This window comes from Desmodus rotundus, chromosome 11 (genome assembly GCF_022682495.2).
Source record: "Desmodus rotundus isolate HL8 chromosome 11, HLdesRot8A.1, whole genome shotgun sequence".
In the NCBI taxonomy this organism is placed as follows: Eukaryota; Metazoa; Chordata; class Mammalia; order Chiroptera; family Phyllostomidae; genus Desmodus; species Desmodus rotundus.
Genome location: NC_071397.1, coordinates 29,384,001 through 29,396,742, shown reverse-complemented (window position 1 = coordinate 29,396,742; position 12,742 = coordinate 29,384,001). Strand labels below are relative to the sequence as shown.

At 40.6% G+C, this 12,742-nt stretch overlaps 1 protein-coding gene across 1 annotated transcript in view; it reads right to left on the bottom strand.

Annotated features, from left to right (window-relative positions):
- The window catches only part of COL19A1 (collagen type XIX alpha 1 chain), a 335,696-nt gene that overhangs the window by 34,495 nt on the left and 288,459 nt on the right, over positions 1-12,742 (bottom strand). The window contains exons 34-40 of the mRNA XM_045184877.2: positions 9,897-9,950; positions 8,437-8,490; positions 6,197-6,241; positions 4,128-4,178; positions 3,998-4,042; positions 3,513-3,539; positions 247-300 (exon numbers count right to left, since the gene is read on the bottom strand). Of these exons, the coding sequence (XP_045040812.2) occupies positions 247-300; positions 3,513-3,539; positions 3,998-4,042; positions 4,128-4,178; positions 6,197-6,241; positions 8,437-8,490; positions 9,897-9,950 (330 nt within the window). The remainder of the gene's footprint in view (positions 1-246; positions 301-3,512; positions 3,540-3,997; positions 4,043-4,127; positions 4,179-6,196; positions 6,242-8,436; positions 8,491-9,896; positions 9,951-12,742) is intronic.

The following is a 12,742-nucleotide window of genomic DNA, read 5'->3' as shown; positions in this document are numbered from 1 at the left end:
CCCCTTGTCCACTTTAACCTGCCCTACTTTTTTCTTCCTGTTAGCACTCACCCACAGTATTATTCAGTTATTTGTGTTTGCTTGTTTGCTTTCTGTATCCTCTTCTTGAAATATATACATTCCCCGAGGGCAGAGAGTTTTGTCTGTTCTGTTCCTCATATATTCCCAAACCTAAAACATTCCTTGGTGTGCAGTAAACATGTTTGAATGTCGAATCAGTGACATGTTTCTAACCCCTGTACTTACCTTTATACCTGGAAATCCCTCTAGTCCTGGCAAACCCATTGCCCCAGGTTCTCCCTGTTCAACACAAACATAAGAAACTCAGGAGCAATGATCAAAAGGATTTTAAGCATTGGTTTCAAAAGCAAAGATATATTTTTGCCTAAAAAAAATTTCCCTCAAACACTGATTGGTAATCTAGGAAGTAAATCGTGTGCTCTGTTTTCAAGAATTTGTATTCTTGCATTTGGTGTTTGAAAATAGTTTGCAAATAAAGCTATTCCCTGGAGAAGTATGAGTCTATTTTCTGATTGTTTTTATTCTGATTAAGAGTCTAATCAGAATGAATCCCTCTAAGTCAGTGGTAACTCCAACTGCAATAAGAATTGGAAGGAAAGGCTGTGTCTGAATGATGCTTGTCAGTCTGTGAGGTCCCTGGGCTGCCAGATTCCCAGAGGATGACTAAACTCTTTCTGAGTAGTTGTAGGTGGAGCCCTCAGAGCCAAGTTTATCATCTTCCAGTCTTCTCTGCAGCCGGACAGAACTGGCAACGCCTCAGAGGATGACCCCAGGAGTGGTGTCTCCAGTGATTTTAAAAGTTACTGATCCAGCTGATGTGTCACTGAGAGGAGATGGGTGAGCACTTCCATTAAAAAGTGTTTTACACATGCTAGGGTGTGGTCGCAGGCTGACTAGAGACGGTAAGTCCTCAAGGAGCACATGTAGAAAGGTCAGAGTGAAGGAAGCGGCTAACTTTGGGTAAATAAACATTCAAACTTTTAAATCAAGAGAGATATGTGGGAAGCATATGGCTTGATAATACTTTTTCTTTCTTTTTTTCAATTAAAATATTTTCAATTCTAATTGACATTCAATATGATTTTGTATTAGTTTCAGGTGTACAGCATAGTGGTTAGACAACTGTATGATTTACAAAGTGATCACCACGATAATTCAAGTACCCACCTGGCGCCATGTACCATTATTACAATATTACTGACTATATTTCACATGCTGAACTTTACATCCCCGCGACTGTTTTGTAACCACCAGTCTGTGCTTCTCAACCCCTTCACCTTTTTCACCCAGTCTCCAACCCCACTCCCCTCTGGCAACCATCACAACAGAAACAGACTCATTGACACTTTCATGCTTCAGAAATCTTTTAAAATGTCCATTAGTATGTAACCTGCCAATCAGAAAAAAAGATATTCAAATTCCATCCTGCCTAAAGCTCTGTAAAAGAGTCCTTGGGCTGTCGACAGAGGAAATAAGCTCTTCCATTGTCTCTGTTTACATTCCCAACAATCCTCGGGACACAGGAAGGTGCATAGGCAATCAATCACTATTGGTTTGAAAGTAGCTAATAATTGAATATTTAATTGAAAGCCACTTACCAATTGTACACCAGAGAAATGAAATGGAGCACCTCACCAGAGAATCAGTTCGATTAAGGGTGAATTTCATCTGAAAAGGCTCGCGGAGCAGACCAGGGACAGGTTATCTAGTGTCATCTTGAGGGGGCTCCAGGCGCAAATCTGCCTCCACCCACCTCACCATGACTTCCCATTATCTGCTCTGTGACTGAGACTCCTGCCATTCCTACCTTATTTCTCTGGCAAAAGATATTATTTCTCCACACCGGGCACCCGTGGGAAATGACATTGCATGGTGGTGCCGACACAGAGTCCAAAAGAGTACTTTCCAAGTTTATGGAAAATAACCTGAAGGTTTACACAGGATTTAATTTCATGATCCCACATTCTCTTTTAGCGCTTCAGCCACTGAATTCACATCTTTAAAAGCAAGGAACATTGGCCCTGGCCGGCGTGGCTCAGTGGCTGGAGTGCCGCCTGAGAACTGAAAGGCCACCAGTTCTATTCCCGGGCACATGCCTGGGTTTGTGGGCCAGGCCCCCAGTAGCTGGCACACAAGTGGCAACCGCATATTGATGTTTCTCTCCCTCTTTCTCCATCCCTTCACCTGTTTCTAACAGTAAATAAATAAAATCTTAAATATAAGTTTTTCTTGCCTTAACCTGCAGTTGTTAATGATAAAACTTGAATGTTCTGGAAAAGCTAGTGAGAAGCCTAGGTGCCCCGTGATGGTGCAGAGGGGATGTTCTGTGTGTGTGAGGAGAAGGAAAGGCTGGGAGGAAATGTTTATCAACGAGATGAAAGAAAATTAAAATCAGAATGAAGATATAGTTGGTGAATGCACAAAATGTTACAGATAAAGCAAGGGCAGAATGAGTAGCAAAACAAAGGAAGCTTCTCGATGACATATTTGGGGTTTGAAAAATGCTACTAACTGGTCAAAATCACGGTTTCAAGGGAAAACAAATTGGCTTTTAATTAAATAATGCCCCATAATAAAAGTAAGCTCTTTAATTCATCTTCTTTGAAAATACATTTAGATGTAAAAATATTACCTGTATGGTTTGTTCTTTTGCTCATTTAAAATTTATTCATCTAGTTTTACCAAACTATACTGTGAAGAAAGGGCCCTAAGTTTTTTCACACAATGGTGTAAATTGGCTCGAAAGTTTAGTTTTTCAGTTTTAGGTACATGTGAGTTTCAGGGATAGACCCTAAAGTTAAAGGACATACAAATGAAACATAAAAGATGGACATATGCTTTAAAAGGGCAAAGCAAGGAAAAGCGCCAAGGAATAGAGGGATCTGATCAAATTTGGCAGAACTTTCATAGGGATGCCCCAGGGCTGAGAAGGATGCTTGAGAACAGTTATCAGCCTGAGGCAGCTGAGGACTTGCGCTCTTAGGGGGTGGCATTAACCTGCTGACACAGGACCCCCAGTGAGTGGGTTGTGACAGCTCACCCCATCCACAGAGTAGCTGCCTCACATTCAAAGTAAATAAACAGCCTCCCCCCTTTTGGTTGTGGAGATGGCAGGTATGTTAAGGAATTTCTTTCCAGTAAGTATTTCTTTTCTACAGCCTACTTAACATACAATCAATCATCAACATTGTTCTGTTAGAAGAAAGTGTCCCATTTATCAGGAGCTTTATATGTGCCTTCCTCCATCACAGGGTGACTGTAAAACACACTGGTGAGAGGGACAAATGTCAAGGGCAGTGACTACATCAGGATGGATGCGTCTTGCAAATGAAGAGCACACTGCTGGCATTTCTCCGGTGGCCTGCCTGCTACCTCCAACGTGTTAACTGATGAGCATCTAAGAAGGCAGGGCGTCTCTGCCTGAGGCTCTCCTTCCTCACTTTAATAAAGACCTATTTTCTGGATGACACATAACATGTGAATATACATACCACTGGTCCGGGATCACCTTTTGGGCCCTACAAGAAAAAAAGGGAAGTCATTTTAAAAATAATGACTGAAGCAAAATTACAGAATATGAAGCATTTTTGCCCAATTTGCTTTAATACACATAAAAATATTCGCAAGTTTTGTTTTGCTAGTTTAGATTTGAAGAACAAGATGAAGAAACATAACTTGAAGGAACTGCCATGGCAGTGATGGCTTGGGAACTGATTTAGTTTTTAGATTTTCTTTCTTTTTTTCTTTTTTATTGTATTTTATTGGTTCTTAGATTTTTCAAGCAAAAAGTGACACAGCTATGTATAATGCTATTTTTCATTATTTTGGCTATGTACATTGTCTCAATTTTATTATAATTGGTTTCATTATTTCCTCTAGCATAAAATTTTGGTTCTATATATACTTTTTGTGTGTGAACTTAGGAGTTTTGTTTTAACTATGGTTGTTCAGCTTGGTGATAAACAATTGTACTCACAGGAGGGCCGGGGGGCCCTGGATAACTGGGAACATTCATACCGCCCTTCAAAAAATAAAAAGAAAAAGAGGACAAGAATTATATTAATCCTAACTGAAAAATTACTTCATATAATTCTAAAAGTAAATACCTGGATTTTATATAAACTGCTCATTCCATTTCCTTCAGTGAATGGGACACCCTTAGGAAGGAAATGAGATACAGAATTATTCTTTTACGTTAATGGCATCTCTACCTTCTATCTTTTCACAAAAATATCTTTTCCAACTCTATTTTAGAAAGTGAATTTAATACTATAAGTAAAAGAATACAGTGTTTCTAGGTTTGGCTTTTCAAAAGCAACTGCAGAGGAAAGAATGAACAGGAGTATGAACCACAGCTGGAGCACACGGACGCAGGCAGCGGGGGTGTGATTAATGTTCAGGGTCGACAGATGAGACACTAATGCATTCAGAGGAAAATATTATTTGTGCACTAAAATTCCGTTTCTGAATTGCCGATTTATGCTAACCGTTTACAGCCCACTGACCTGCAGGCTATAACGCAGTATTGCTGATGAAGATGTGAACAGGGGACAATTGGGCGGCTGGAAAGTAATTTTTTTCCCCAGTCTCTCCATACTAAATAGAAAATTAAGGTTAAATGGGGGAGATGATGCTACTCACAACCTTGTGTGCGCTTTGCCACAAAAACATATTCTTTAGAACAACAGGGAACAAGAATGTCCTGATAAAATCGGCCTGAGAATGGAGAGTCCAAGAGTGACTACCACTTAAAAAGAACTAATTCGAGATCTTTAAAAATCACACATGTTGGCATGTGAACATTTTAGGATCTTTTATCACTTTTAAAGAAAGTTCCAAACAAGCAATAATCCACAAATGTAGATTTGTGACTCCACATGTCAGGCGCAAAGGTGGAGAAGCCATCGTTCCACCGTGTTAGGACAACCGTGGTCAGCGGTGCGCAGTGAGCAGACTCACACGCGTCTTCAGAACACTAGTGGCAGAAGAAACACGCTTCATTCCTTTATTCCTTTATTATTTCACTCATTCATTTGATGACTGCCGAATGCCTACTGCATGTTAGTTTGCTAAGTCTTGGAAAGATGAAGGGTAGTTTTGTTTGAGGTCCTCCCCCGCCAAAAGAGTAGAGTTTTCCCCAAAAGACAACATTAATCTGTCTTGAAGAATAAAAAGTTTTGGAGAATTCAAACGTTTTGGAGAACTCGAAGAGGAAGATTTCCTAAGCACATTGTAAAGTACAGGTACCTTCCGTGAGTTCAGGTTATATTTTTGCTGTTCATTCCACTGGGAAGGGAGTGCATTTTAGGATTTGAACCCCAAATGCTTTCTGCTGTTTCCTTGTCGGGGAGAAGGTAAGTGAACAAAATGAAGACCAGGTTTAGGAACACTGAGTGCAAATCGCTTTATATAGGTGTGCAAAGCCTGCATTTGCACGAAGTTTATTAACATAACTTTGTGGTCTTCATAAAGTCACAGAGGAATCCTGCCCTTTCTCCACTGAATGCGGCTCCTTAAACTGTTCCTGTACCCTAGTGTGGAAAAGAACCTTCGGCCTGGCCCGCAGCTGGGCTGCGATTTGAGCGTGGCCCCACATGAGGGCAGACTTGCTACAGAGAGAGGTACCTCTTCTTCCCACGGTCTTGCTGACGAAATGCACATCTGTCTCAATCAAGAGCATTAAAAACATCGATGGCTCTCGTACATTTTATTCACTAGGTGCTACATAAATAGAATTTCCTTGCATTTCAGACATCACGGACGGTAATGAATACATACAGCACAATACCAAATTTTGCACCAACTCACATTGCTGGAAGGGATCTTTTTTTAAAGCCCATCTATTTTCTGCGACTGAGGCTCACTGAGGTTTAATGACTTTCCCAGGGCCCCCCAAGCAGGAAGGGGAGCGTCTGGACCCCTGAGTTCACAGTCAGGAGGTCTGCAGTATGCAAATCTGAGCACTTCACACTGGAGCAGAGCCAAAGGGAAAAGTCAGGTCTCCCCAAGGCCTTTTCCTGAAAATCAGGAAAAATACTGACTAACATTTATATTTATACACAAAACTCAGACGGCTTTTTATCCTTGAGCACATCTAAATGTAGTCTGACCTCTGAGATGTAGACGACTTAAGAAGACACGCATGAATTTAAGTTTTAAATTTGAAACAACTCACAGGCGGTCCAGGTGGTCCAGGTCTCCCAGGAGGCCCCTCACTGCCCTGCAAGGCATATTTAGACCACAGATCAATGATTTAGACATTTCTACCCCAGTTTATGAACCGGTTTTTACTTTGGCTGAGATCTGTATTCTGAAATCAATATGGGTTGTCATTTTGTTCAGGCCTTGCAAAGTCTTACTCTGCTTGGCTTTTCTCTTTCACCCAGGGAAATACAGCTCTAGACCAGAGAAAAGGTAAATGCCTTTTCCCCCATTCAAATTCTTGCTCTGGGTGCCCCAGGGATGAAGTTTATTTTAAGACAGAGCCAGACACCCAGGGCATTGTGGCCTGGACTTCAAGCGCAGCAGGGGGAGCTTTCCCCTACCGGGGTGCAGGGTTTTCTGCAAGCAAGGGACAGGCTCTGAGATACTGCTCTTTGGGTTGGCCCCTCACTTTAGCCTCTCCTCCACACCTTCACCTTTTGGGAACCAGAGGGGACATATGCATAATTTGACCAAAGCAGGAAATCACAATCTGTTTTGTGCCTGCAGGAAGAGAAATTTCTTTCACTTCTGAGGTTAACATTAGACTGTAACCAAGTCAGGCCTGTCCCACTGAACAGAAGAAACCGTGGCTCAACACTGTTTAAGGAAAATGTTCTACACAATTTAAGCAGCTTCAGACATTCTGCTTAAAGAAGAAGCAGACTGAAAATGGAACCTGTGAAAAGTGAATTATAGTTGAAACTTGAAAAATGGATTTCACTTTTATTTTTATAAAACATAGAATGCTTATTGCTCCCTAATAAGCAGAGGTTTTATAGTCCCTTTGGTGCCTTTATTGAGTTTTTCCTGTAGCTTTTCCTTTAGAATCCTTTAAGTCTCTCAATATGAGGAGCAATAGCAAGAAATGGTTAATTAAAAAGAATTCAGAGAGAGTAAAATTCCTACTCACCATGCCCAAGAACTTTGAGGGATTTCAGTCCATTTCCATAAATTTAAGGAAGGATTTCATTCCAATCTCCCCATTTTTAAAACAAAGTATCTTAAAAAGTTTTTGTTTCTATATTTACTAATAAAAATAAATTGTCAAGTTTTTCTTGCGATATACCTGACTGAGAATGGGCGACAATGTGCATATTGTATCTTTTTCCAGACTGCTTTGATGGCGGCTGTCTCTCTAAGACATGCCTCAGCCTCCTGACTGCTGGCAGTGTCCTTCGGAGAATTATGTCATCGTTCTCATGGACGAGGAGAGGACAGCAAACAAGGACAAATATGTGCCTATTGAAAAGACTTTTTTTTCTGGCACAAGTAAAAGTCATATTCTCATTCTTGATTATGCCCCAAAGCTCATCTCAGTGTGGAATTCCCATCAACTTCAAAAGGCAGCTCTCTGACTGAATAATTCCCATAGAGAACAAAGCCGGTGGGGCTGGGCAAACTCCTTGGAATAGTGTCAGACAAGTATGTGTCCAGACTATCTAGAATAAGCACATTGTTTCCTTTCAAATTCCTTGGGATTCCTTTGTTTCTTCATGCCATTTTGCCCCATTTTGGTCATTTCGGGGGAGAAGCCACTTGTGTGCCTTGTGGAGTTTTGATTTTTCCCTAATCTGAATAGCTCGTCCTTTTTCACTCATTCCCTGTCTCTGTTCGAATTCATACTGCAGGGTCAATTTAGATCCTAAATCAGGTAAGCTTATGAAGCCCTGTGGTCTTCTGTCTGTCTCCTGTATGGCTGCTCCTCCCTTCTGACCACCGCAGCCTATTTGTGCGATCAGCGAACCCAGGGAAACAAGGTGTCCTGGTTCCTTTAGTCATTTTCCCTCAAACAACAGAACTTCCAGGTTTTTTCAGCAAGCCCTGCAGTTATTGGAATCCTGGTCCTGATGACCAGCCTGCCCTCTGAAGCTTGGGCACCTGTGGCTGCAACTCCTGGTACAGACCACCTTACCCATACCTCTTCAGGGGGCTTCCCCACACCATCCTTCCTCAAAGCTGTGTGCCCAGGATGCTGGGTCCAGCTTGGACTTCTGCTGTACAGCACCAATGTCCTATTCATCCTTTCCTCTAGAACATATCTCCTGTATTCGTTCAGACCTATGTTTGGACCTATGCTCACCATCAGAATAGCTATTCCCTGCCATCATTCTACTCTCAGGCTTTGCTTGATGAGACCGATCTCTCCATTAACGGTCTCACCCTGCCCCAACCCCAGGCCCCAATTCAAATGCTGAGGCTTTTCCTCTGTACCTTGTCACCCTTCGCTCCTGAGGGACCAGGATGTCCAGTTCTTCCCAATAAGCCCTGTAAGACACAAAACTCAGTTTGTTACAAAAACAACTAAGTGAACAAAGGGTATTGAAAGTTGGTCTAAAACTGATACATTTCGAAGGTCATTTAATTCTAATTAAATCAGTCCTACAAGCTTGCATTTCTGCAGGCTGATACAGCAGCTGTATCCTGCTGATAAGCTCTTGCAAGGGTAAAATTGGTATTTGTGGTTGCTTTTCACCTTGGCCAACCACATTTAATGACCTTAATTGGAACCTTTTGATACATTTAAGAATTTAGCCTTGCTGTTTAAATGGCAATTTACATAACATTATGCCTCCCTAAATGAGCTATAATTTTGGTAGTGGTCAACATTTTACATACTCCAAGATGCGCAGACTTAACAGTGTGCCTGCTGAGTCATGCCATCTGCGTTTACCCATGGAAAAGAAAATTAATTCTAATTCTTTCTATGAGAACAGAGTTAGGTATAATTTTCATGGCTCCTTTTACAACTCTTTCTCTCAACTTTTAATTTTAGACTACAGTTTGAAGCCAGGTTTGTTCTAGATAACGGTGGTGAAAGCATAAATGATAACATTTTAATTATGGCAAATCTATGGTTCAAATCATTTAAGGAACATGACCACATTCTTGCTTGTGCAGTAAACACCATTTGCATAGGAACTCTCAGAAGGGAAGAGTTGGAGAAGTTAAGACTTGAGTAGGTTTGCTGTATTTAGCAGATAAAAATACAATAATTGGGACAAACGTTCTAAAAAATTGTTCATATGAAATTCAAATTTAACTGCATGTCCCGCATTTTAACTGGCAACACCAGACTTGAGCGTTACTTTGTGAGAGACTGGATTTAACAGGTGGAAAAGGAAAGAGATTCTGTTTTAGGAAAACAGGATGACCAGAGGAGACACAGAGGCCGTGATGCTGGGTCTGAGGGGCAGTGAAGAAAGGTGCTGAGTAAAATAGAGGGCATTTTAATTCATAAAAAAAGAATAAAAATAAATTGAATCTGATGATCCCTGACCCGTTATTTTTTCCTATAGAAAATAAATTCTTAGTTTATGGTGCTTAAGAATGTAAGGGTGTGATGACATAAATATCTCTTCCAAAGGTAAGTGCTAAAAAGTTACAACTAAAAATGGAATGCTCTTTTATACCCAAACTTCTCTTTAAATGGACTAGCCTAACCTCAGACTGATTTCTGGCCTGGCAGAATTCTGATGACAAATCTCCTCAGCCTTGAGAAAACTCAAGGAGTACGAAATGAAAATCTGAGATGGGGGGTGCTGCTTTTCTAGGCAACGGCTGTATAATCTACGCAGAAGCCAGGGAGCAAAAAGCAACGAGAAACATTAGTTCGCCTTCCTTCATTCCAGCAGGTATGAACTCTGAGCAGAATAGTTTTAGCAAATACTTACAGGAGGTCCCATGGGGCCTGGATCACCTGGAAGACCTGGAATTCCTTGAAGACCCTAGAAGAGATAGTTTCTACCATAAAATCTATGATGTCATTGAAAATAAGTCATAGTTAATCAAATATTTTGACTACTGAATATTAAACATCTATCTTGGCTCGTCGAAAAACATGATATAAGCCATATTACAAATACCCATTTTCAGAGAGTAAGGATGGTGAGCTTAAATGCTGTGATATGGAATCATAACCAACACCATTTAATGCGTTTGGTGATTCCGGGAGCATTTCTGACTCACAGAGCCTCCCGTCAACAATAGCATCACTGAGAGGACGGCACTGTTAGCATGCAATGCAACTTTCAGACTGGCAGGAGGCCATCGAAGAAGTACATGCCTACACTGATGCTTCGTTCTGCTGGTGGACACGTGGAATGTGTTTTATGATACAATCTTTAGCTTGGCTGGCCAGTTCCTTATAAGAAGGAATTTGGCTCATTGGTGAATTTAAATTTGGAAACCTTTAACAGCTTAAGCATAAAAACAAATGGGTATTGCCTCCCTCGCCTCCTTGGATTTGTGGAATAATGCTAATTACACTGGATAGGTTTTGAGGTGGGGATACATTTATATAATCAATGAAGGATTGGTGAGATTAACTGGTTACTTGGGTATTTAATTTTGTTCCTTTACCAAGTATGTCAAGAACAGAGTATTAGTTCGATAAGTTACATACGATCCATAACATAAAATTTAGGCAACTATTAAAACCATATTTAGGCAAACTATTGGATAACATGGAAAAATAAAAGTTGCAAAATGCTACACAGAGTAGGGTCCAAATTATAAATGCACTTAATAAAAGATGAGAACAATAAATAGAGGTTTACCATGCCTTATCTGGAAACGTTAGTGCCAGATGTGTTTCAGAGTTCTGAGTTTTCAGATTAAAAAAAAAATAAAGGTAACCCAGTGCTCATAATGCATACTATGTAACACTTCCAGCTGTATCTAAGGCAACATCCTCTAGTAAACACACAAACACTTCTGTAGCAAAACTTATGGTATTCTCACCCAGGGGGATAAATAGCCCATCTCTATGTGAGTTCAAGTCAGGTTTTGCTGCCAAATGAATCTGATGCAAACTTGGAAAAAATTTCCAGGGTTTTCAGAGGCTTTTGAGCTTTGGAATTGTGGAGAAGGAGTTGTGGACCATAATATCGCTATTACCAACAGTTCTTCCTGGAGTGTGAAAACAGAAATAGCTTCCTTTTTTTTTTTTTTTTTTTTAGTGCTTCTGTGTATTTCCCAAATTTTCTATAATCAGCTTAGATAACTTCTAAAATTAGGGAAATATACTTTTAAAAGTACCCTTTGTTATTTTAGATAACCATACGACGCAGGAAGTTGTAGATTAAATGGTTTCACTCTTTCAGGATTTAATTTTCTTTACTGACTGATCTTTTTATATTGCCAAACCACTCATTGTTGTAATAAAATTTCTTTACCTTTTACTATGATGCAATATGTATTTTTATACTCATTATAAATATTAGGTGAGGTGACATTGGTTAAATTACTGTATCTTTATTTATGAAATTTCTACAGAACCAAGATTCTTTAAGATCAAGGTTCTTTGCATAAATGGGTTCAAGGACCAAGCTCTGACAGGCCTGTCTATTCAATGCCGAATGGGATCATATGTTACTTCAGGTATTTTCACGTAGGATGACGTGAATAAACTCTGAAAAGAATCTCTTTGAAGATGCTGAAATCCCTCATGTAATGAACCTTGGGTAAAACCTCAGGTATGCTTGTGTCAAAGAATGAGACATGTTGTTTATGCCTGGAAATTTTATTCTCCCTTAAAAAATTGGTTTCAAAGATTATATTTATTTTTAGAGAGAAGATTAGGGAGTTTATTTATATTTTTAGAGAGACAGTTAGGGAGGGACAAGAGAGGGAGAGAAACATGGATCAGTTGCCTCTTTCGTGGCCCCCACTGGGGACCTGGTCCGTAAGCCGGGCACGTGCCCTGACTGGGAATTGAACCTGAGACTGCAGGTGGACACGCAATCCACTGAACCACACCAGCCAAGGATCTCCCTTCCTTTTAACTTTGCTTTCACATTTTCCTATGGCCTTACACTTTGGGAATGCAAAAACCAAGGGGACTTGTGGGCTAATTCTGCTTTCCCTCCCGCTGCATACCTCCTTCGAGGCAGTGATCACAGCCCCATGCTTGAACGGGAGGTAAGACGAGAGGGGAAGTCCAGAGACAAAAAGGCCATAGATTCATGTCTCAAAATAGCTTCCAGCCACAAAGAGTTGATTATGAGCTGAATAAAGGTGAAGCCATGAAAATTAATGCAATATTTTTACTTGATTGAAACAAATCCATTGGTCTACCTTGCACTTGAAAGTCACACTTCTGCCATCGTTAGACAACTGTGTGGCGACTGCTGTGGGGGGAGAGGGAGTGGGAGAGGTGGGGGAGGGTATAGGGCTGATAAATGGGGATGGGAATAGACAAAGAAAGAATGTGGACATACTCTTTCTTCAAGACGACGTCATCCGTGCTGGCAGTGCTGTGTGTGAGTGCGTGTGCACACATATGCACAGACATGTGTGAGTGGTGTTCATTAGCATAGTGTATCGCGCTTTTCACTCCCGACTGTTCACTTGTTTGCGGGTGTATAAGCGGAAGGAAAACAAATTTCCTTTGGAAACGGCACTTCCAAATATCCGGAGGTTATAAACGCTACACCACAAACTGCCTTGCCTCAAAATACCCACATCTTTATAAAATTCTCTCTATATGTACATGTACAGAATATGCATACATACGTAT